At 45.2% G+C, this 24,174-nt stretch overlaps 2 protein-coding genes across 2 annotated transcripts in view; one reads left to right on the top strand and one right to left on the bottom strand.

Moving 5' to 3' along the window:
• The first annotated feature begins 21 nt into the window (after nucleotides 1-21).
• PSMG4 (proteasome assembly chaperone 4) lies at nucleotides 22-6,191 on the top strand. The gene is made up of 3 exons (XM_042049206.1): nucleotides 22-281; nucleotides 405-480; nucleotides 5,643-6,191. The coding sequence occupies exons 1-3, from the start codon at nucleotides 105-107 to the stop codon at nucleotides 5,762-5,764; spliced, it is 375 nt and encodes a 124-aa protein (XP_041905140.1). The 5' UTR covers nucleotides 22-104; the 3' UTR covers nucleotides 5,765-6,191.
• A 971-nt stretch (nucleotides 6,192-7,162) lies between these two features.
• The window catches only part of SLC22A23 (solute carrier family 22 member 23), a 110,856-nt gene continuing 93,844 nt past the window's right edge, over nucleotides 7,163-24,174 (bottom strand). The window contains 4 exon segments of the mRNA XM_042049205.1: nucleotides 7,163-11,553; nucleotides 16,934-17,057; nucleotides 18,841-18,873; nucleotides 21,515-21,747. Coding sequence (XP_041905139.1) covers nucleotides 11,196-11,553; nucleotides 16,934-17,057; nucleotides 18,841-18,873; nucleotides 21,515-21,747 — 748 coding nt within the window. The 3' untranslated portion in view covers nucleotides 7,163-11,195.

Genomic DNA, 24,174 nt, shown 5'->3' with positions numbered 1-24,174 from the left:
AGAGCGGGGCGAGCGCCGCCTCCCCGGGGCCGCGGGGCGGGCCGGGCTCGGCCTCCCGCTCGGGCCTTGCGTGTTCGGGCCCGGCCGCGCCGGGAGGAGCGGCGATGGAGGCGGCGGGCGGCGGCGCGGCGGCGGGCGGCATCGCCCTGCACGACTTCAGCGGGCAGCTGGGCGAGCAGCGGGTGCACTTCCACGCCATGCGGCTGCGGGACTCGCTCTTCCTCTGGGTGGGCGCTGCGCCCGCCCTCGCCAGCCTGGCCGTCGCCATGTGCAGCCCCCGTGTGAGTGTCGCTGCCGGGGTCCCGGCCGCCACTCGGAGCCCCGCGGCGCTGGGGGGTGGCCCCGCCGCCCCTAACCCGCGCTGCCGGGACTAAGCCGTGCCCTGTGCTGTGCTCCGCTTGCAGGACAGCATCCCGGTGGCCGCCTCGCTCCTGGGGGACCCCTCGGACACCGCCTCCTCCTGCCTGGCGCAGCGCTTGGGTAGGTGCGGGCGCGGCGGCCGGGCGGGCGGGGGTGCGGGGGAGCCGCCCCGGCGGGTCGGGACCGGGCCGTGCCTCTCTGGTGGCCCTGAGCCACCAGCCCCGGCTGGGTGGGCGCAGAGCCTCCACTGCTGCAGGTTGCGGCAGCCTCCATCCAATCCACCGATTCCTTTTTTTTTTTCCTTCCGTGTATGAGTCTGCGGCACCAGAGTCAGCGGCCTTGGCGTGTTGTGCACTATCAAGAGGGAATTATTTAATATCCTTATCCTGGCTGTGGGTGCGAGGCAGGGGCAGCACATGCTGCACCTGTGGAGTTGAGTTTCAAGTGACCTCCTCTCTATAAACCTGTGACACTGCCGTGCTGCGGGCGAGGTGGCCGTCATGCCAGGCACGTGCATTTTACCTAAGATGAAGCCAGTCCTCATCACATCTAGCACCTTTTAGCCCCCACATTCCAAGAAGTTCTGGCCTGGGAAGTCCAGGGTTGTCTCACAGATGGCTGTGCTTGATCTGACTGACCCTAAAGGGCACCACTCGGGATGCCTCCTTTTCAATCACGTGTAGCATGCTACACCTACTGCAGTCGCTGAAATCCTGAATCTTAATGACAGCTTGCAAACTCCCATGTCCGTACTAAAAAGATTAAAAATACACGGCCTAATGCATCCTAGCACCTTCACAGCTCTGACAGCTGTGTCATGCTGGTTGCTCATCATCACCCACCAGTGGCTGATGCAGCTCCAACTGGTGAACTGCTGATGTGCTTCTTACCAGGTTTTAAAAGCAACATGCTGAGCTGCTCAATCTCACCTTACGTCTTCTGTTTCAGTTGGAAAGGCCACAGAATTATTAATGATCTGTGTGCTGATCTCCATTTCAGGCAGTATGTCCTGAGTTTGTATTGTCAGGCACTTCCATGAGTCTACACCTACTTCTCCTCCACGGCCACATATAAAAAGGGGTTGCTCACAAGACTGATCTTTGAAAAACAGTACTAGTATCTTTTCTTCTTCACAATAACTTCTCTTTTAATAAACACTGTTTTAGTCGACCCTGGTGGCACCATTTTCTTTACACACTGAGTTCAAGCCTTTCCGCTTTAAGCAATAATTTTATGGGGTACTGGATAACATGATTTCTTTATCTGTAATTAGTGCCTTATCCTTAGGAAGTCAGTTAGTAAAAATGTAGTCAGAGAGGATTTACTTTGGATAAAGTGTAATAGTTTAGTCCACTTTCCATTTGGTCTCCTTGTCACTCGTTTCTTTTGAATCTTGCTCTAATCTTCTGTGTAGCATTGGGGCCCAGCTGACAGCTCTAAGTTATCTTTGTGATTCCCACATTCCTTTTGGGATTTTTGTACATGTGCTTGCTATCTTCACTCTTTAAAGATTTATTACATGTGTCATAGCAGAAGTTCATAATAACTTGCCATTTCTTCCATTAATTCTCTCATTGTTCTAGGACAGAGGCTGCCTGAGTCACTTGACTTTTATTCTAGTGAGTCGTCTCACTTTTGCTGTCTTTTTTCTTTTTTTTTTTTTCCTTAAGGTGCTTTCATTATTTCCATTACTAATTTCCTGTGCTTTGTTACTGAGAACTGATACTGTTGCCTGGCACTGGTGTATAGGTTACTCTTTATCCTTGGAGTATAATGCACCTTCCGATTTTCTCTGTCTTTGTGCCTGTAGGTGTCTTTTGTTATCTCATCTTAAACTTCTGAGCCAGCTGTGGCCCAGCTAGCCTTTTGGGCCATCTTCCTCTGTATCTGTGCCATCTATCCACTGGGTTGCAGGTTTCCTTGCTAGTCAGCCCCTTTCATGTTATTTATATATACCGTTCTTGCTTGTGCGATCCTGCTTAAGGTATATTATTTTGAGGAAGGCCTATAGAGCTTTTTCACCTTTGGTTCAAAGGGGAAAGTCAATAATACATTTCTGGCTTTGAATAATTTTGTGCTTCCTCTTCACTTGAGCTTCTGAGAAAAGAAATACATCTTTCTGAAATCCCACACCTTAGTACTTAATCTGGCTTTTGTCAGTCCAGCAGTTTAGGTCAACTCATGGTCACTTAGTCCAAATTTATTTATTTATCTATTTATTTATTTATCCTGAGACCAGCGGATCTGCAAGATCATCAACAAGCATCCCTGTGTCTTTGTTTCACAAAGTGCTTGGTAAGGGAATCTGTGTTCCATCTCAGCTAGAAATACCCAGCTTTGCTGATATTTGTGTTTAGTTTTCCTCTGGGAACTTAAATCCTTGTTACTCTCACAAAATCTGTAATAGCAGGGATGCTATTCACAGCCAAGTCTGGCTTGTAGTTGTACTTCCGAGGTAGCCTTTTTAACCATCCTGACATGTGGTAACCTTCAGGCAGGCAGTTTTTCCCTCCCCCCCTTCCCCTCCCCCATGCTTGTCACCATTTTTTCCGCGCAGTTTCTTGTCTTCACAGGCACTGACAGGACTAGCATGCAATGCCATTTGCACATAACTATTTCCATTTCTTATACTTGCCAGTTGCATTCCATCATCTGCCATGTGTTCCTGCAATGTCAGGTTTCCTGTCCTGGAGCAGGAGTTTCAGTGCTGCTGTGCATCAGTGCACACATTGTCCTTTTGTTTTCTTTATAGCTTGGTAGGGGTCCTAGCCATGACAGCTGCATTTCGTGTATTGGCTCTATCTCCTTCCTTATTTCCGATTTTTTTTCTCTTCTGTTGCTGAAGACACATATGCCTCATTCCTATTCCCCTTTCTACATGTATCTATTTATATCTGCTTGTATGAGGTGCAGGGACTGTTGCCCAGCACTCTGCCTGATTGCTTTGGCACAAGATGTGTCTCACTAGTCAATAAACCCGAATTCTAAGATTGTTTCCTTAGGATGCTGGAGGCCAATTCTTGAGGAAGTCCTTGTCCATTAGTGCCTCCCTCACCTGCATATCCTGAAATCACAGTGCTTTCAGCTGCAGTACTGATTAGTGCCATGTCTGATTAGTACTGATTAGTGCCAATCTTCCTTCTGTGGGGACTGGCAGATTCTTGGTGAAGATCACATCAACCTCTTCCTTGAGTATTTCTCAGCTGGGCGCTGTTCATTTCCACCACCTCTTTTGCAGCATGAATAGTTTACAAACTTAGACCTAACACTTGTTCTTCCTCTTCTGCTCCCGCTGGGCTCCTCTCCAAGCTTTGATTTGGGCCTTTGCCCTGTACATGAAGTTGTAGGAATGGATCTGTGCTGCTGTAGTTTTCTCCTGGCATTCAGCATATCCCAGACAATGGCTGTCAAGGATGTTTTTTCTCCACTTTGAAGAGCCAGTGGAACAGGGGTTATTGACCAGGCTGCATAGGAAGCAGACCTGCTGGAGGGCTTTTTAGGTTAACCTTGTCCTTTACAGTTTTCTGCTTTACTCTGAAGTTGCAGATGGTCTTCCATGGAGGCATAAGATCTGCCCTCTTTTGTCCTTTCCACAAGAGTGCACATGTCCAACTGAATCCTCAGGAAGCGGGGACAGAAAAGGTCCCACTGCCCCTCAGAGCCAGGGCACAGCCCTGGGAGCAGAGGTCCTTGGCACAGGCAGCCCAGAGGGATTCGCAGATTCACACTGTTCCTGGGAACTGGAACAGCATCCCAGAGACTATAGGCAAACATAATTAAGGAGTTGAGTTTTGACACTGCAGTGCGCTGTATAGTTTTGTTAGCTAGGATAATGGTATTAATTAGTTCAGAATTAGCATTGCATTCATTGAGGGCACGATGATGAAGCACTAGTGCTTACAAAACATGCTGCTTTATACCACAAAAATCTAGTGCCAGGTGCTAATTTTTGCAATCAGAGCACCACGCTGCATTATATCAGCATTTTGTAGTGCCAAGTCTTAAAAGGCAAATGAGTCCTTGCATTTCAGAAGCAGCTCTACTTACTGAGTCAGGAAGATGGTAACCTGTTAGAATGGAAAATAATAGTAAATTCATTTGCATAATGAAAATGCCTCTAAGGAGTTGTTTAACTACATTTTATACGTACATACATACATATATATGGGTTTTCTGTAGTTAACTATTTAGTTTCCTATTTAAGAAGGGTTGAGATCTTAGAAGCCCCAATGTCTCTATTTTGAAGTTTTAAAAATTCAGATGATATTTTTGAATATTCAGCAGAACAGTCTGCTTTGTGTCTGGGATCATTAGCTCCCAGCTCATTCCCTGACAAGAATATCTCGTGACCCAAATACTGTTTTTTGTATTCTATTTTACACAACTCAATTTAAATTTAGTTCCTATTTTTCCTATATGGTGCTTACATTTTTCACAAAGTTGAATTTCAGTAATATATAAGGAGAGCCACAAATTTGCTATATTACTGTGGTAAAATCTAAGTAGGATGCCATTTTATTTATAAAACACTTCTTGGTGTTATCTCTTCTACTCTGATAATTAAGTCTTCTTGTCCCACTGGACAGGTTTATTTGTCACTGTTAATTAGCTCTGTCATGGAAAGCAGCTCTTAATTTTGTAGCATCTCTCTCTAGGTACTTGTCATTACACTAGCCTGGAACTTGTGCTTGGCTTCATCATGTTCAGCCAAAGCTCTCCAGCCTCTTGGAGCATTCATGGACACTGTGAATAAAGTTTAAAGTAAGCAAAATTGACAGAACTGGTGCATAGCTTTTTGGGGCCTTTTAAGGGGTTCATAATAAAACAGAACTTAATTAATTGGGGCCAAATCACTTTCTTGTGTGCTTTCCCTCTAATGTTTTACACAGCACAGATTTTACCAGCTCTGAATTTCAGTGCTAAGAGTCCAGTACAGTCTGTGGTTTCACTTACAATGTAAGATATTTAAGAAGTGTCCAAAAATCCACTAAAAGCACTGCTAGGCTTTCCAGTGACTAATAGTGTCTTGCGTCCCGTCAAAAACAACTTGACAGTCACCAGTCTTACATTGTTCACTTCTGTGATGTGCAAAGTCTTGCCCAATACCCCAATGGTCAGGGACTTGTTCTGCTATTCCTTTATAACTGCACTCAGCACAGCAGGAGTGGAGAACATCATCTTAGAAATCTACATGATGCAGCTTTTTAAGAGGCTTGCTCAAATACCATCATCACTTTTATATAAGAATAAACTGTGGCTGACTACTCTGTTTTGTGTTTTAGCCAGCAAGACGAAAAAGCAGATATTTGTCAGCTACAACCTTCAAAACACAGACAGCAATTTCACCTTACTCATAGAAAACAGGATCAAAGAAGAAATGACAGCTTTTCCAGAGAAGTTCTGACTGCACATCACTGTAAAAGAAGATGAAGGTTTTGTTTCAGAAAAACTGATTGCAATTTTCACACTGACATTAAGTTAGTATATTTCTTTTGTATTATTTTATTATCTTGATTGAATTGTGGTTATTATTAAATATAGATACACTTGGCTTGAATTTTTTTTTCAAACAGAATTTGAATTTTCAATTTCAAAGCAAAATTTTTTTTTTTTTTGCTACCCTGCTAAGTAGGATAGCAAATAGATGCTGCAATGGATGATGATCATTGTAAAAGTGCCCGTGGTGTCTGGCCTGCACGCAGGACTGGCATCCGATGGGAAATCAGTTCCAGATGCTATCTGTAGAATTAATCTATTATGTACTAGCACTGAACATAATATAGCAGCTTTTAGTGTTCAAATAAAGAAACCCCACATTTTTGTATGGTAAAGCTGTGACATGAGTGTTACTTTTCTCCTTTTAGCCCCTCTTGGTTGTAGTACTGGTGCTAAACACTGGATTTCCTTCCATCCCTTGGGCACTAAGAACAGTGGCAGGGTTTCACAAAGGTTATTTTTGCATCCCTGAGGACTACATAGAAGGAAAAAGCACCAGTTGACTTCTGGAGTAATAGATAACTCTGTCAGGCTGCTAAAAGTGCATCAGATGTAAATTGAGCATATACATAAAATCAGAGAGGTCTACTACCATGACCACCAGTGAAAAACATCCTGCTGCTTCATCCCTGGACTTGCTTTCAGGTAGGATGGGTATCCTTTCGAAGGCAGATCCATGAGCTGTTTTGTCTAATGAGATGGCAGCTAGGAGTTAACTACCCAGGTTATTTTTTTTTTTCTTTCTGAGTTGAGCTTTGACTCAAGCACAAGCATCAGCTTCTGATACAAACTGAAACTGCTAGTGCTGCTGCTAGACAACTGTCCTAAGCACCTACAGAAAAGTGATGAATTTACCTTGCTGTGGTGCCACAATCAGCAATTAAAAACTAACTGGGAGGCTGCTGCTGTAGAAAGCTCAACTGCTGCTGATTTCTCTGGTCCAAAAGGGTTAGAAACCCCAGTGGCATCAATGTGTCAGATTTGGTGTGAGTGCAGAGGGCCCCTCCTTACCTGGTGGGAACAGCTGCCTGTCCTTGGCCACAGTTCAAGATCAGAATAGCAAAAAGCAACTGTTGAAGGGTATTTTCTTTCTAATTTACACCACCCAGGAAACAGAGTCAACTATGCTTCTGTAATTGACTATAAAGGATAATTAGTTGCAAATCAATGTGCTGCTTTAATTAGCCTAATTTACAAACAGCTCATTCTGTTTGTAGAGCAGGGTAGGGCTGTGTGCTGAGGCAGCAGCTGCTGCTTGGTGTTTGAGAAGTCACTGCAAGGGAGCCAGATCAGGGAGAACAAACTAATGGGACAACGTCATTTTATTCTGTACATTTACATACAAAGTTCTTCTCAGTAGGTACAACAGATGTAACATCATGCAGACATTTAGCTTGTAAGACTGTTTTCAGTACGTGATTTAAGCTTGTGCTATGAGGAAGCACCACCAGACTATTCATGATCAAAACATACAGTAACACGATTCTTTAAAACTTCATCAGAAACTGAAATGGGGAGGGAGATCTCACCCACTAGACAAAACACACCGTACTCCTTTCCCAAAACATTTTACACAATACATTTAAAATGAGGTTTGTAATTTCATTTTTTTCTTAAGAAATAAAATAAAATAAAAAAAAGTTACAGTGGGGGAGATCATCCCCCCACTCAATAGTGTTGTCTTATGTGCCAGCTACAGGCGCAACTTGACTTGACATTCACAGAGTTCAGTTAATGGCACTTCTGCTTCCAATTTGGTGACCAATAAAGTGTTTGGCTCCAGGAAGTGGCAACAGTTGAGTAGAATACTTGCACTAAAAAGAATGACAACAAAAAAAGCCTGCTAAGTGAAACCCAAAAGTAAATCACACAACCCCCTTTCAGAGTGGCCACAAAGCACTTGCAAACAGGTGACTGTCGTTATCCATTTGCAGTGTGTCTGGCAACAAAAGCAGTACTGAAACCTTAAAAGGGGGACAAACCCCCCAAGATCAAGCATAATGTCACTTCACATTTTTGTTTGAACTTACAAAGATGGAGAAAGCCCTTAAATGGTAAACCCAAAGAAAAATCTACTGATGGGCTTAGAGGTTACTGAAGGTTCACAGAAAAAGGCCAAAAACGGACAAGACAGCTTGGACTGCTTCCCCTGTTGTGGTGGCCAGAAAGAGCCGCCTGAGAAAAGCCTTTCCTGGTGATGGCTGCAGAGGAGACATGGCCAAGGAGCCAATGGTGCAGTAGGCTGGGACCCCAGCTGAGAGCCCTGTCCTGCTGCAGGACTTGACAAGGCAGAGCAAGCATCCCCATGCTTCCCTTCTGCCCTGCTGCATCACCTGGTACCTGACTCCTCCATACAAGATAGGTTTAGTGAAAGCTTTCCAACTCCATGAACATGTGTGGAAGAACATAATCATCGCAGAAGTGTTCATGTTTTCAGGAAAAGGAGCAAAACTGGAACTGCCAAGGCAGGAAATTAGTTTTTGCTTTATTGTTATGACAGAGGCAGAGGGCCAGACCAACTAGAGAAGCTGGGGCTCCCTTCATTGCAGATCAGTACCGACTACCTGGTTTCAAGCAAAAAACTGAAAAAGCAGCAAATCAAATCAACTTCATAAGATTTTTTTCTTAAAAAAAAAAAAATTGCTGCATGTTCCTGTCACCTAGTGTATGTACTATCTAAATGTTGACATGTTTAAACAACTATTCTTTTCCCTGTGCCTGTCTGTCATCAGAGAGCAACCACCAGAATAGGAAACAATAAAGCGCTGTGGACAACAGCGGTGAGCTCACCAGGACCACTGACAGTGCTGGAAGCAGCCGGGTTTATAGGCTTGTGGATGGTCTGCAAGAGCTGTACCGCAGCTTGAGCACACGGGCCATGAAGAAGATCATGAAGGAAGGAGCCACTGGCTCCACAGCACGCTGGATGGCAGGACGCTGCTTTCTGCCTCTGCTCTTGCACCTTCTCCGCTCTCAGGCCCTTTTTCTCTTCCCTGAAGCCTTGTTTTGCTTCTTCAATTTTTTGTCATGAACCCCTTTTTTTCATCCCCGAATGTGTGTGGCTTGCGACAAGCATCTCGCATCGAAGGCAAGAAGTATTGCACAAATTTGGCACGTGAATACTGCACAAGTGGGGAAGGGCGGGGTTCTTTCCTCAGGTGAACACAGACTGCAAAGGTCTTGGCACAGAACAAAAAGAAGCAGCTGCACTCAAGCCTGACAATAAAACTTGAGTGTAAGGAAGATCAGGCTCTTGCTGTCACAGCAAGTCTAGCAAAGCTGAAAAAAACCAGTAGTGTAACTCTGGGCGAAACTACCATCAACTGGTCCAGTGTTTCTTACCAGGCTCAAGAAGAACCCAAATGTCCACATCATCCTCTGTGGAAATTAGCAGCTTTAGGACAACATTGTTACTCTGAACACAACCACCTCTGTCGCTTCTGCAGGTCTACCTGTCCCCTTGCATCCGTTAGCATCTGAGGCTGTGCTACTTTACTGCATGGCCTGCCGGGGAGCTTGGATCTCTGATTTATTGGGGACTGTAAGAGGACATCGGCAGCCTAATGGAGGATGGAAATCGTTAGGTACAGCAGTTAATCGACAATATATACAGCAAGGGAGGAAGGGGAAGGGAAGGTAGAGGAGGAAAGTGCAAAATGAGCACTTCCCCTGCATATGAACGCAAGATGTACATCAAACAAAGTGGCAATCATATGGACACTCAGTACAACATTGACATCCTGCTGCTCTGTTTGAACGTCTGCACTACCGAGCAATCACTAATGGATAGCCTGAGTGAGAAAGGAAAAGAGGGAGGGAGAACAGGGGGGGTTAACTACAATGCAAGAAAGCCGTTTGTTTACAGAGTCCTTGCACTGAACTAGATTCTCACGATATTCTCTTGAGTGAGAACCAAAAGCCAATGGCCAAAGGAAATAGTTGGTTTGGGGGCTGGAGGAGGGAAGTCAAGTGGCCACTATCAAAGTGCCATCTGCACAGCAGGAGGTAAACTGGATGTTCACTTTGTGTAGAATCGATCCAATTTAAGTAAACTTTTTTCCTGAACTAAAATCTTACAAGAACAGTTGGGAAAGTGGGGAAAATGAGGGTGAGTTCATTGTATATTCTTGGGTCAGAACCAGAACACATCTCTAAGAGCCCAAGACAGCTGAGTAAGTCATTATTCACAGGCTATAAATTCATTCCTTTCCAACAGTCATTTAAGCAGTTTGTCCACTTAAATTGAAAACCCAAACCCTTGTTCTAAAAACACTTAAGACAATACCAGGACAGTCATTTCCCAGGAGCAGAAATCCCTGCTGTGCTGCCTTTTGGAAAAAAGGTACAGGTCATTGCCCATCCTCCTTCCTCTTTATCCCTGCTGGTCTATGGTCTTTTCCTGGAGCAGTCAGAGATCCTGGGCCTCCTGATAATTATAGCCATTCTTGGCAAAATTCATTTTTGCATCATTAGTCAAACCATTTGCATCATCTACGTAACTATTAAAGACCAGTGGCAACCACCTAAAATAGATTAATATACTCTTAAAATGCAGAAGGCTGATTCTCATTGAAAAATCAGCTTGTTTGGGTAGGATTTTCTTCAATGCATTCCGTGAAAACAAAAAAGGACTAATTTAGAAAGTAACTTTTAAGTGCACATGAGCTATAAAGACAAATATAAGCTGCCTAAAATGCAGTCAGAGCTTGAGTCACAACAGGTTTTCTTTGCTTTTTCTTCTTTTTTTTTCTTTTTTTTTTAGTGTATACAAACACAGCAGGCAATCTGGGCACTTGGACTTTCTAGACAGGCAGAAGAATGTTGCACAAGTCTTAAGTCAATTCAACTTTGCAGTGGATCCCTCTTTCCTTTAAAGAAACACAAAAACAAAACAGAAAACAACACTCCCCCTCCCCCCACGGTTTCTTTCTTGGAATGGCTGCACCTCTTATAAGATGGCTTCATTTTTGTGATCTATGAAAGGAAAAGGAAATAAAGTGCTTCTTGAGAATAAATCAAAATAAATATACATATTTAATGGCAGGAAAAAAAGAGTTCTGAAGGGCTACCGCCAGCCAGGTCTTTTCTCAAATGAGTCTTTTTGCCCAAAACTTTTTCAAGAGTAATCTGCACAACTGTTGAAGATGCCAAAATTTGCTTTAGTAGCAGAGTTTGTGTCTGCTCCATCACTGGTTTGTAAAATCTGTGCAAAACACCTTTGCCCAAAGTGCTACTCCTCCTGCACAACAGCATCAAATAAAATACAAAAGGAAGAGAAGAAATATAAGAACGGGAAATAAAATAATAAAAAAAAAGGAGAAGGAAAAAAATCCACCCAGTTACATCGACTTCATCCCGTTGGCAGTGGTGTTCTCCGAGATGCCGTCACTCACAGCTGCTGAGTCATGGAGGCCAGAGTAATCCTTGAGTTCAGAGTTTGTCAGGAGCAGGGGCTGCTCCCCCTTCTTGTGTGGCAGGAGGGGCTGCCGAGTGTAATGTTCCCCATCCGGGATGTTCTCAGGCAGGTTCTGGTTCTTGCTCTCTGGCAGCAGCAGGATGCAGATGATGCAGATGAGTGTGCAGCAGGCAAAGATGACGTGGTGGAGGAAGTAGCCTTTCTGGTTGTGGAGCTCCATGATGGGGGCGGTCAAGCGGCCAAAGCCTGCGCTGGCCAGGACCAGCCCCAGCCCGCCTCCCCTGCAAACAGAAGCAGAGGGGAAAACAATTACACTCAAGTATCATTTCACACCCATTTAACTGCCCCCACATAAGAAGAAGATTTACCATGTGAGTGTGTAGACAGCACTCTAAAGTACTCCCAGTTCCAAATATTCCCACATTCAGTGAGGGAAAACCAGATCTTGCTTAGCATGCCAGCCTTCTCCACTTACACAAGACCCACCAATGAACAGTAAGTGCAGAAGTCAATTTTGGCTGCCTCTAAAGTATCTGGCACCATTCAGCAGTGGAGGCAGGAGATCAGACTTTACAAGCCACTGCCTCGATCCATTATACCAAATATTGAGTGCTGAAACATTTTCTACACAAAATCATGTTGTGGCTGGAACTTCTCAACACACTGATGATGTAATAAAATGCGTAATTTTCAGGAAAAAAGAAAGTGTAAAAAGAGACTCATCTTCCTCCAGCTAGAGGCACAGAAGCTGCTTGTGAAAGACCAATTCAGTAGTCTCTCCTGACATTTGGCTATGCAAGCAAACTCTCTTGCAATTCCTTGTCTTGCTCATCAGCATCTCTGCAGGCCTTGGTGCAGGCAGGCCTGGCACACCTCACAATACCGGGTCTGTCCCTGCTGGGTGACCCCACACAGAAGTGGCACTGCGGGTGTTTCTCTGGGGCAGGCCATTCCCTCCTGCTGTGGCATGACTGAGGTCTCGGGCCAGCAGTGTCACCCTTAAATGAATCATTTTAACGAAATCTGTCAGAGTGGCGTCTTGTCCTTTATCTTCCAAAGACCCTGCTGCCTGCAGAGGGAGATCTCCCTGTAAGTTTAATCACTGGCACCCTGCTTGCCTACCAAGCCTGTGTGAGTAAGACGCTTCCTGCACTTCCTCTGGGAAATGCCTTCTATTCCCAAACCCTCTGGAGATCAGAGGGGCTCAGGTGCTCAGTTCCTAGCCCAATGCAGAGCTGTTACTATCAGCAAAAGCTGACTCTTACAGAAGACAACTTGCAGAAGGCAAATGGACTGCTTTACGTCAAATACTTGGGAAAAACCAGTTTCACTGACTATTAAGCACACTAGAAATCAATGTACCATAAACCTATGAATGCCAAATTCACTCAGCCAACCACCATGTTAAAGCTAATCTTCACTCAATCCTTTCCAAAACCCACTGCTGCTTACTTGACAGCCAAAGGACAGCAAACATAGTTTTCAAAAGATGCTCTTGGGACAGTGACTGGATCAAAAATTCACATATGTTCCAGTTCTTCAGACACAGCAGAGCATCTTTCACAGACAACAGGGACTTCCCCAAATGCTGCAAAAGCCCTTATTAAAAACTTGCCAGCTTTCTGATGGCAATTTAGAAACCCAGCTGAATGCAACTATTGTGCAACTGGCCTCCCTGCAACTTCATTAATACACTCACATGAGTAATTGACACAACCAGTCCCAAATGCATGGCAAATCTCTCTCCAAGCTGGCCCTGGAGCAACAAAAGCCTGGCTCATTTACATCAGTGATTGCTATGGCTAAATTGTATCTCAACCCCCCTGAGAAGGACCTGAGGTGAGTTTTAAATGCTGCTGTAGAAGGACATCAAGCAAGCTGAAAGAAAATGGGAAAAGGCAACAACAAAGACGGCTCTGTCATCTATGGGTCAAGTGGCTTCAGATTTGCAGGGGGGAAAGAAGTTTTTCCATATGACGTCAGTAATTAGAGTAGGCATTACTTTTTCCAGTGCCATCAAAACCTGGCAGAAGAAGGCTTGAAAGTACATTTTGTTAAGTGTTCTAACTACATTACAGATGTGAAAATGTGAAAGGGGAAAAAAAAAAAAAAGGAGAAAACTGAAAATACTGTCAGGAATTTTTTGTTGTTTCCTTGCACATCAGGAAAACAGCCACAGGGCAAGAGAGGCAGCACCCTCATGATTCACAGTTTTTGCAGGTGACAAGGGGCAGCAGGTGGAAAAGAAAAACATTCTGAGTGCTTTGGGGCATTGCTCCTCATCAGCACGAGGTCCTCCATGGCAGGGGCCACCGTCTGTGCTTCAAACACTCTCCAGATGCAGAGTGGAGCCTGAAGAGGGAGTGTAAGGGCTGCTGGCACCCACAGTGAGTCCCAGCTTTCTCACTCACACTTCTGCCTGCCAGTGGCTGCTGTTGGGGACTTTCCCATGGCATGGCCCCGTGGATGATGGATCAGGGTCACTTCCCCAACCCCTGCTCACCCACTGACAGTGGGGAGGGATGGTTTGCAGGAGGTTCATGGTCCCAATGTGGGCAAATTGCAAAGGGACCTTGGTTCAAAATTTTGTCCTCAGAAAGGTCCTGCTTGTTCATGGGGTAGAATTTCCTTGCTTGCTACCTCAGTGTTTTTCCAGAGAGTAGCAAGACATCCTCACTGACATCCTAAGGGAAGGGCCTTCTAAGCACTCCTCAGGAGAGCAGAGAATTGTTAATCCTGTCCTTGGACAGCCATGACTACATTGAGCAAATGGGTCAACACATGGCATGGCTCAGAGTACAAGAGAGCCAGAGAGATGCCCAGGTTAAAGGAGACTTTGGGAGAGCACCTGCTTCAGCCTCCTGCACTAAAATCAGACCAGGTTTTCCAGGCTTTGCCCAGTCAGTTCAGCCACTTCTCAAAGTCAGTCCCTGAAAACCTCCACAGTTTTTCCCTGCCCCATACGTAAGTGACATTTTGTGCACTCAGTCCCCAGGCCAGAGGTTCAGTAACACATCAGGATACCCTTGGCCTCATGGAGCAAGGCACCACCTTTGGGAAGCCAGGCCTTGTTCAGGTCCCAGTAAACAGCCCTGCATCCCACTGTGTTGAGGAAAACATTCAGTGCAGGTAGCTGGGTGTGCAAGATTCTGTGTCAGCTGCAGATTGAGCTCTGGGGGGCAGGACCCCAAGGCAAGAGGCTGTGAACTGGTGCAGACCCTCTGTGTGAATGTGACTGCTGAGTGGCTCCTGGGTGGTCAGACAGGAAAATTTCCTCAACAACTGGAAATTTGGCTTGAGGTAGCTACTAATGGGAAAAGACCCTAATTCAGCCATTGCTGCCCACTCTCAATTCCTTTGGCTGTGTGGGCACAAAAGCAGGACACTGAGAGGAAAAAACAGAACCTTAGTTACTTTATAGTAACTAAGTATGTGGAGGATGAGGAGAGGACATTCTGTATTTTGTTCAGACTATTCCTACTTAGTAGACATGCAGGCTGTAGTGGTGTGAGGGTTATTCCACATGGATTATCAGTGACACTTGGTGCTTTAATTAGCATTGGGACAAAGGTCTGTACTTTATACCCTGGTATAAAGAAGGGTAGCTCCTGGTGAAGCCCCCCTGCCTACTGCCAGGAGATGGGGGTGCAGTGTGCAGATCCAAAGGACCCCTCTGTGACACATGACAGTGTGGAACAGTGTGGACAGTTCATGTTGCTGGAGCAGGTGGCATCTCTTAGTGATGAAGATCTGGCTGTTCTCCACCTGGAACTGTTCATCTCAACACCAGAGCAGCAGAGATGGATGGGTGCTGTGGGTTTGCTATCATGCCACTGTTACTCCGGGTAATGGCAATGCTGTTTTCTGCCCTCAGGGATGGGGGACTGCAGATAATGGATTTGATCAGGGAAACCCCAGAGACAACCCCAGTGCCTTCCTTTTCCTTAAGGTTCCTCGAGATCCAACCAAAAGCATATTAGTATCATAGAATGGTTTGGGTTGGAAGGGACCTTAAAGATCATCTAGTTCCAACCCCTAAGGGGTGTTCAGGGTGGCATTTTGGAGAGCAGGTTATGGGGAAATAGCCAGATCCCACCAAAAGACAAGACAGAAGGCAGCTTAATCACACCTCTGCCTGAGACAGATTTATGCACTGTCCTGAGCTACACCCCCTAATTACAACCCTGAGTGGATCTTACCGTGGTGGTAGGATGGCAAAGCAGTGCAGAGTGTCATCATTTCTCTAAATAAACAGGGAACCTGAGGCATATCTAGCTGTTGTCACTCATCTGGTGTTACCCAGCAGAATCAGGGGAAGCAGAATTTTGGCTCTCAGCCAGGATTTTTTCCCCCTCCTTGTAGCAACATAAGTGATTTAAGGGAAAAAAGCTTGCTAAGTTCAGACTGCACATCTGACCCTACTTGGCAGATTCTCTTCTGGCTGACACAGTCAATTCCTTATCTGTGTGTCTTTCACACAGAGACAAGGAGAAAATTAAAGAGGCATACAAACACCAAACTGATTGACACACACATAAATAAATAGCTGTTAGTGTTTTGGGCTGCTGTGTAATCTCACTGCTCACTGTCTTTTCCTGTGGAAATAATGTTATCCGTAAAATACATTCACAAATTTAGATAGCCTGAAAAAAAGGCCATGGAGCAAGGAGACTCTGGCTACTCAGATGACAGTTTTGCAATAATACTTTTACAAAGTTACTGAAAAGGCATATAATTTGGAGGGGACAAAAAAAAAATATCCTCTTTCCTCCACTCTCTCTCCCTCCCACCCACATGACCTACATTCCTGGGAAATCCAGTGGAGTCGGAGCAGACTCCTGAATTGCTGTGGCATTGCTGAAAGCATAATCCAGAACACAGAAGCACAACCTTTGTGCTGTGAAACGTGACAGTGTGTGTATAAAATGATACAAACCCCTCACTGTACAAAGATGTGTTATGGGAAACTCTCCAACAAAGATAATTTGTCTGATTTCTCCTATTTCCCAGGATGAAAGTGCTCGTCTTCCAAAAAACTTTGAGCCTCTGCTAAGATAGATCTGTATGTGAAGAGAAAGACAACCTTATCTGCAATAAAGGCAGAGAGGCAGGCTTGCAGAGGACCTCTGAGCACCAAAGGCATTTACACCACATGTTTCAACACCTCCCTTCCACTGAAACACCCCTGCAGCTGTCCTGGTTAACCTGCCCTATGGAAGCAGGGATTGCTTGCACCTATGTCCTCCTCTGCACACTCACGTAATTTTTCTTTTACTATCAAGCTGCAGACTCACCAGATCGCTGCCTGAACAAACCCCACAGAGTTAGTGAAGCAATGACCATGTTCAGCCACACCAACTGATGCAGCTGAATATTTAAGACCCTACCATGCTGCAATTCATGTGCTGCCAGGCCTGCTCATCATCACCACGATGGGACACAAGGTGGAGCCATGGAAAACTAAGCCTCTCTATACACAGGCACACATTTGCTTTGGCAGACTGACTGCAGCAACTATAAAAAGCAGCCCCCAAGTTGCTGTGAGGTCTCCAATTACATGGGGCTTCCCCTCCCATACAATGTGTTAAGTTACACAGCCCATTATCAATTAAATGAGGATAATTTTGTCCCCATCTTTTGAGGGGGGCCCCAAAATCTCACCTGATTACTGTGGGTGTGATTTCAGCACAGAAGAACACGCTGAGGCTTCCAACAGCATGCGAAGAAAACATACCCACGATGGAAAACGCAACAGAGAATTTGTCTTTGACGCTGTCACTCATACCTGGCAAGAGAAGTGTGTTCATAAAAAGTAAGAATGAGGTCAAACTTCCAAGGAAGAAAACAAGTAAAGAGGTTTATATTCCTCTTCTCCCTTGACAAGAATTTGAGTAATTTTGTAATACTAATTTAAAACTGGTATTTATAAAATCCATTCCCCAAGCACCTGAGACACTAACACACATGAAAAAAAAGGCAGCGATGTCTGAATTTTTTATGCTCAGCCACCACAGAAAAGGTAAAACCCACAAAAAACCAGACCTTTGGTCAGTCTTTTAGGCACCAGCCTCTTCCCTCTCATGTTTGACAGACAAGTGGAGGCAGGCAACATTCCTCAAGCTGCCAAATGTCTTGTACAGTGCAGCTTGGGCACTGAGGAGGCTTCCAGGACAAGAGAGGAAAGAACTAGAAATGCTCCCATCTCTGTACTAAGCCCCTACATGTGATCAGTCTGCAAACTCTGTTGTAACTCCCAGCCTGACAGCCTTTACCTAACAACTCTGGGCAAGAACAGCCGATGTCAAGGATGGTGAAGAGCTCCCTTAAGTCAGGGCCGTTTGCTCAATCATTTCACGGCTGGATGGCAGCAAGGTTTCTGGGAGTAAACAGTGTCTATCAAGCACTTGGAGAAACCCCAGTAAATCTTAACAAAGCTCAAAGAAACTGTCTCTGGCCATGATGATCTCTCACTTGATCCCCACTTGCCACCTTCTGTGGGCAGGGGTGGGACATCTGATCAGGGTTGTACGAGCTCATGTGGCCTGTCTTGGCCAGCAAGGAGGCCACATCACTCACAGAGAGTATTGCACCATACAAGGGGAACACATCATGCCTGGCAAGAGCACTGGGGAAAGGACTGGAACTTTGCAGCCAACACTCCCCCCCCCACCTTTCTACAGCCAAGCCCCAAGGCCTGCCTGAAGAAAGAACTGCTCATCAGGGTGCAGTCCCAAGCAGGCATACTGTCTGGGTTGGATCCAATGAAAATTAATACCTGCTTTTTTTCTTGCTGAATATATCAGCTCTCAGGTGAGCAAAAGATGTTTGGGAGCTCTTTGGTTACATCTTCTGAAATGTGCTACAGCCTGCTCAGGGCTAAGCCCTTTCTGCAGTGCACCCCAAGTCTGGGGGAGAGAGCAAATTCTGCCAGCTGATGAGGAGGTAAGCACAGCATCCTGAAAACCATGGGTCTCTGACCACTCTTGCATAGTGGGTGAGGCTACACCACTGACCCCCTCAAGGGGTCACGACTGCTCAGCAGAACAGACCTTGGAAAAGCTGGACAAGACAGGTCCATCAAATCTGATACACAAAGGTAAATTTTGCTCCCCTGTAGTTTGCCACTGCATTGCTCTTACAGTATTTCAGCTTGGGAATGAATTTTTTGAGGTGTTTAAGTCCCCTTATCAAAAGCATCCTTAAGGTGTTTTAATCCCCTTTTCTTTTCTGGAAAAAAAAAATAAATCTGAGATTCCTGAACTGGGAAGGCTGCTTCTCAGGAGGAGGCTGAGAAAGCCTTACCCTGTACCTCAAACTTTGGGGGGACCGACCTCTGCACCCTCTCTTGACATGCAGAGGTGAGCCTGTGTGGAGGGGGTGCTACCAAGAGGCTGCACAAGATGAGCAGGCCTGCCTATGAATGGGGTCTCAAGGCACTGCACAGGAGTGGGCTTTCCCCCTGCACCCCTCTATGGCAGCAGCTGTGCTCTGGGTGTTTTGGCCCAGGCCTTTTGTGTCTACCTGGGGGAGTGCTTCCCACATGATGCAGATTTGTCTGTAAACCATACCTGAGTCTGGAAGTTGACTGTATTTTCCAATCACTGGATCCAAGACCGCAGAAGTCAGAGAAAGATGAAAAAGAGAAAGGGAGAGAAAACAAGAACATACTGTTTTTATATGTTCATTTATCCAAAAGAAAAAAAAAAAGGTAAATCCCACAGACCACCATAGCCCCACCCCCCCCAACTCCCAATTCTTTCCCATGCCAAAAAGGTCACATCTTTCCTCGGCCACCAGATAGGACATGCTGTTTCCAGGCTCATCTCAGCTGGTAGACTGCATAGTAATGAGACAGTGATAACAAACCAGCAGCAAAGCATATTTAAAAGCCCCAGAATTACTGCTGGGATTAACACAAAGGCCTCTTTGTTGTTAATGAAGGGGGAGAACAGAAAATGCCCTCCTGCTGCAGCCCTGAGGGAATGGCCAACAGAAGCTTGGGTTAGAGAGCAAAATCTGGGCATCAGTGCTGTCACACTGTTGGGAGACCTATTCCTCTCCAAAACCATGAGCTGATGGTCCATGTGTCATACTAGCCACCAATTCTAACCACACAGGAGCACACGGAAGCACTGGGCAGCAGCACAAGCTGGGCACAGCTCTGCTGGTCATCTCCCACCAGGATTCAGTGACTTCCCAAAGGTGACACGCCGGAGTTCACAGGAAGGGTTAAACATGGTGAGCTTCAAGGTCTGCTGCAGGTTTGTGGCTGGTGGAGAATATCCCCCTCTCTCTCACACCATTCTCAAATTCTGATTTCATTTGCCAATTACACCCAACAACCATGCAGGGTGCTGTGACAGATATCATAATAAGCAGGGTCAGTGCTTCTCTCCAAACACTGTCTAGCTCTTCTGAGGAAAAGTTGTGGGGAAACTGGGGGGAGTTGAGCTGCTCTGAAGTTCGAGGATGCCTTTCTCTCCTCTTCTCAAGAAGAGTAGAGTCAGAAAGGCTGAGGAGGGCACTGCATCGAGACTGCCAATGTAGCACCAAGCACCTAAAGCCATGCCTGATCTTAGTTTTAGCAGCTTGGCTCACAAAACCACCTAAACCTGTTATGAAAAAGGTTGTAATGAGTCCTACAGGGTGTTCCTTTCCACCTCCCTCATAAATTTTTTTGTTGAAAAACTGCAACCAGATTTTTGTGGCTCTGGAGCAGACTAAAGGCTCTGACACACCTCTCAACTAAGCAAGTGTGTGTTTATTACCTCAACAGCCTCAACAAACATCTCCCATCCTTAAAAAAAAAAAAATTAAAATGGGCAAATGTAATGTAGAGAGACCCTGATGACACCACCAGAAGAATGTGGAGTTTTGGGAGGTTGCACACATGCACAGAGCGAATCTGCATGTGAATGGGCTCAGTCCATCAACAGACTGGGGATGAGGTGGGGCCATGGGACTTCTCCCACTCTCAGCTGGGATTCCTGGACATGATAAATATGTGCTCAAAGGGAATGTAAACATCTGTGCCAAGCTGGGAGCAAACACACACGATGCTGGAGTTTCCTCCATGTCATGAAAGAGGTTCCCTGTTTGCCTCCTACACTCCCACAAATAGTGTGTTTGCTAAAGGTTAACTTCGTAAATGCCTCCGGGAAACACAGTCTGTAAATATGCACAATTCCTGTTGGTTCGGAGCCGCCTTCAGCGTATGCAGAAATGTGAAAACTTTCTACCCTCAATGCAAAAAGCTCTTTCTTATTAAGGCCCCCAATTATTTCTAAACTTAGAAATTAAAACCAGGAATAACCAGCGTTCTGATGTTCGTCTCACATCCAGTTTGTCCAAAGTATGTCTCAACCCTCTCCCCCCTTCCTTGGGGTGGGGTTTCATGGGACAGAGATCTATCTAATGATTGGCAACTGTGAGAGTGACAAGGCACATCCCACCTACCCTCTGCTTCAACACCTCTCTGATTCATCAAGTTCAACTTGATGAATCAAGTTGAATCTCCTCAACCAATAAAAAATGAAGACAATGAAATAAAATCAAAGAAGGAAAGGGAATATTTCTATAGAAGATTTAATAGCTGAAGCATCTCAAAAGGGCCAGACAAAAGTTACTGCCTGCAAAGGAAGGGGTGGAACACTCACTTTTGGCAAGAACAATCCATTTGAAATGCTGTGTCACCTCCCAAAATCATGTGTATACATTTACATGGACTATACAAATTCACTGTGTTAAAAGTAGGGTCTTTCAGCTGCATAACTCCATGCTGCCTGTATATTACCTATTCCTAGCAAGATGCTAAGAGCTGGCAGAGGACATACACCTACTGTTCTAACTTCTGCATGGTTTAGAGGCCACTTGAGAAGCAGACTTGAGTGGGAAAGTTTTTATTTCCCAATCCCTATCCAGTTCTTTCCCTGGGGGCTATTTCACTAAAATAAAATCAAAAGCATTTCTTGTTTCCTTGCTTGTTTTCTCAGCGACAACCCCGGATACAGCACCAATGCTCAATAAGCTTCACCATGGGAATCACCCAGAATACAATGCCTCTTGTTAATGAGCCTGAGGAACAAGTGTTTGGGGAAACCTTCAAACAAATTCAGCTTCTCAAACTAGGCAGGTGTTTGACATGACAAATCTGGGAAAGGCAAAGGAAATGGAAGTATTTCCTGGTGCCTTATTTGCATGTTAAGCTTGCATGGTCCTGAAAAGCTCTCATCTCCAACTTACAGTTGAGAAGGCCCAGCTGCAGGAGTGATGCCAGAGCTGTAAGTATCATGAAGAGCAGGAGTCCTCCTCTCCTCCCCAGAAACCCGACCACAGGGCACATGGCCAGGCAGGATGCCAGCGCAATCCCAGCCATGGTGTAGTAGTCCGCATAGAAGTTGTGGGTAATTGCCATCTTCGCTTCATGCCCCATCATACTTTTTGCAAAACAGTGGTGTATGCCATAACCAGTCAGCCTGGAGGTAACAGGGGAAGGAAAGAGAGACCATTGCTGAGAGGGCAGAACACACTCTGCAATGTAATTCAGTGTAGGGAGATACTAAAGCAGGAATAAAACACCTTAAGTTAAGAAACTTACGTCTAGGTGCTACTGTAAAAATAAGCAATGATGAAAAGAAGCAAAAGAAAAAAATCCCTATTCAACCAAATATTTGCTGGCTTTATTCACGTAGCTGCTGCTCATGGTATGATCAGGGCATGGGGAACTTTAGAAGAAATCCTAGTGCGCGACAGGTTTTCCCACTGTATTTGAGAAATCCCATTCCCAGAAGGACATCCCTCCGTTCCCAGTACATCTGCTGACAGCCACAGAGCCAGCACTGCTGTGATGAAGTAGCCTGTGTGCTTGGACAGCAAAACACCAGGAACACCCATCTGTCTGTGGCATCTGGTCATACTAAGTACAAACATTACATCTCACTTCTCAAGCTAGCCTGTTAAAACTGAAAACCCCTGAGAAAGGAGTATTTGAAGTCATAGGTGCTGCAACGATTATTAGAATTGTGAAACAATAAGCTCCAATTCAGTCTACACATTTACACCTCCCTTCATAGCAATGTGTCTCCTCCTCTTTAAAAACCTTCTTTGAGATGCTGCTGATCGACATCTTACCATTGCATTTCACTCCTCTTTCTCCTCTCTCACTCTGCATCCCCAAAAAATAGAAAAGAAAAAAAAAAGGAAGAAAGAGCAGGGGGCTGGATGTACACAAGTCAGATGAGAAGCCCCAGCATCACCTCTGATGTGGTACAAAATAGCAGCAGAGGTGCAACAGGAGAGGTCAATGCTCTCAACTGCACCCATCACAGCTCAAGTACCTCTACCAGGAAGAGCCTCCTGTCCCTGGCACTTACACAAGACAAACCTCATGGCACAAATTAATAATGGCTGAGAAAGTGGGAGACACAGATCCAGGTCTCCAAAAAAAAAAAGGATGGCAGGTATATTACACTGATACACTTCTATCCTCCTGAAGGTCAGGAATTTGAAGCTCTGTCAGTGTAAACTGGATATCAAAATAAGCATAGAAACAGCTGGGGAGAGATGCAGTTGGTGAGTGCATGACAGCCCAGGGCCTGAAGAGCTTCTCGTGCAAACTTGTGAAATGATGCTCTAGTTCAAAACCCTACCCTCAACACCAAACACCTTCCCCCTGATAAAACCCTAGTACAAGCACTTGCTGTTACAGAAAAATGACATTTGCTTTGGATAACTAGATTACAGATGATTCCTCCCACAAGAGATATATTAATCAGCAAAGCAATAGTAATGAAAGGGCAGAATTGACCAGTGTTTCTTCTGTCTTTCTCTTCTGTGCATGTGAACACACTTGTGGAAGTTGCTATTGAGGCCATGACCTATAAACTAAATTATTGTATCATTTGGACTTTACTTTCCAGCCTGTTCCCTAGGAATTACCCTATTGTCTTAACTCGGTGAGCAGCTCAGAACCGTTACTTTTAAATCTAAATCCTTGACTCCTTTAATATCTTATTGTTCTCTGCAAAAAGTTCCTTCTCCATGCACTAAAAATTCAGCACAGCCCTGTCTAACAGGAATAACAGAAGTAAAATCAAGTATTTTTTTTCACCCCCTAAAAACAAACATAAAATCTATTTCCTCAGACATACATTTGCTTCATGCTCTGCTTGGATGGCAAACAGCCTCTGTGTGCTAATGCCAGAAGTTATTCTTTGGGCTGCCTCATTCTGCTTTAGGGAATTTCCAAATATGTAAATTAATGTGGGTGAGGGAGAAGGGGAAAATTCCCCACGTAAAATGTTTTCACAAGTACATTTAACACTGCCTATTAAATGTGTTTGGGGAGCCTAAGGAGAAAGCACTGTTTCAGAATAGAGGGAGTCCCTCACCGGTGGATGGAAGAGAGACACAAAACTCATAGAACCAGAGCTGGGTCTGCAACCAACAGCACTGGAGACTGACCCCTGAAGTCTGTGTGCTTCTGGGTGACTATTTGCCCAGCATAGGGGCTGTCCCCTCTGGATAATGACTGATCCACAAGCTTATTAACAGGAGTGAGGGCTGCCGAGTAGAGCCCTGAAGAGAGGAAGAAAAAGCCAAAAGAGAGCTATACACTTTGAAACCTAGCAGAGAAAGGGGATTCCCAGTCTTCTCCATCCCCACCTCCCATTTGAAAAAAAAAAAATCATGAAAAATTCAAATGGGCATTTTACAAGATGGAACAATTAGAAAATGCACTGCTGGTGCCCTCCCAGAATCTGCAAGCCCATGCATTTCCTCTTTACAAGGTGTTCAGTTCTGGACAGAAGGTCTCAGAGCCTGTAACCTGCAAAACCCTCAGGCTGACGCTTGTTTTTGCCCACGTGAGCATGTCCAAAGCGAAGCCTTAGGAGGCAAGCACC

Source organism: Corvus kubaryi, unplaced genomic scaffold (genome assembly GCF_017639235.1).
Source record: "Corvus kubaryi isolate FWS band 111438036 unplaced genomic scaffold, C.kubaryi_AGA036_p1.0 69, whole genome shotgun sequence".
NCBI classification, from domain to species: Eukaryota; Metazoa; Chordata; class Aves; order Passeriformes; family Corvidae; genus Corvus; species Corvus kubaryi.
Note: the sequence above shows the minus strand (reverse complement) of the source record. Positions and strands in the feature narration are given on the sequence as shown.

Bases quoted from the DNA above. Each gene is read 5' to 3' on its own strand.
- PSMG4 (XM_042049206.1), top strand. From the start codon at position 105: ATGGAGGCGGCGGGCGGCGGCGCGGCGGCGGGCGGCATCGCCCTGCAC. The intron at 282-404 runs GTGAGTGTCGCT...CTCCGCTTGCAG, and splicing joins TCGCCATGTGCAGCCCCCGT to GACAGCATCCCGGTGGCCGC. The intron at 481-5,642 runs GTAGGTGCGGGC...TTTGTGTTTTAG, and splicing joins CTGCCTGGCGCAGCGCTTGG to CCAGCAAGACGAAAAAGCAG.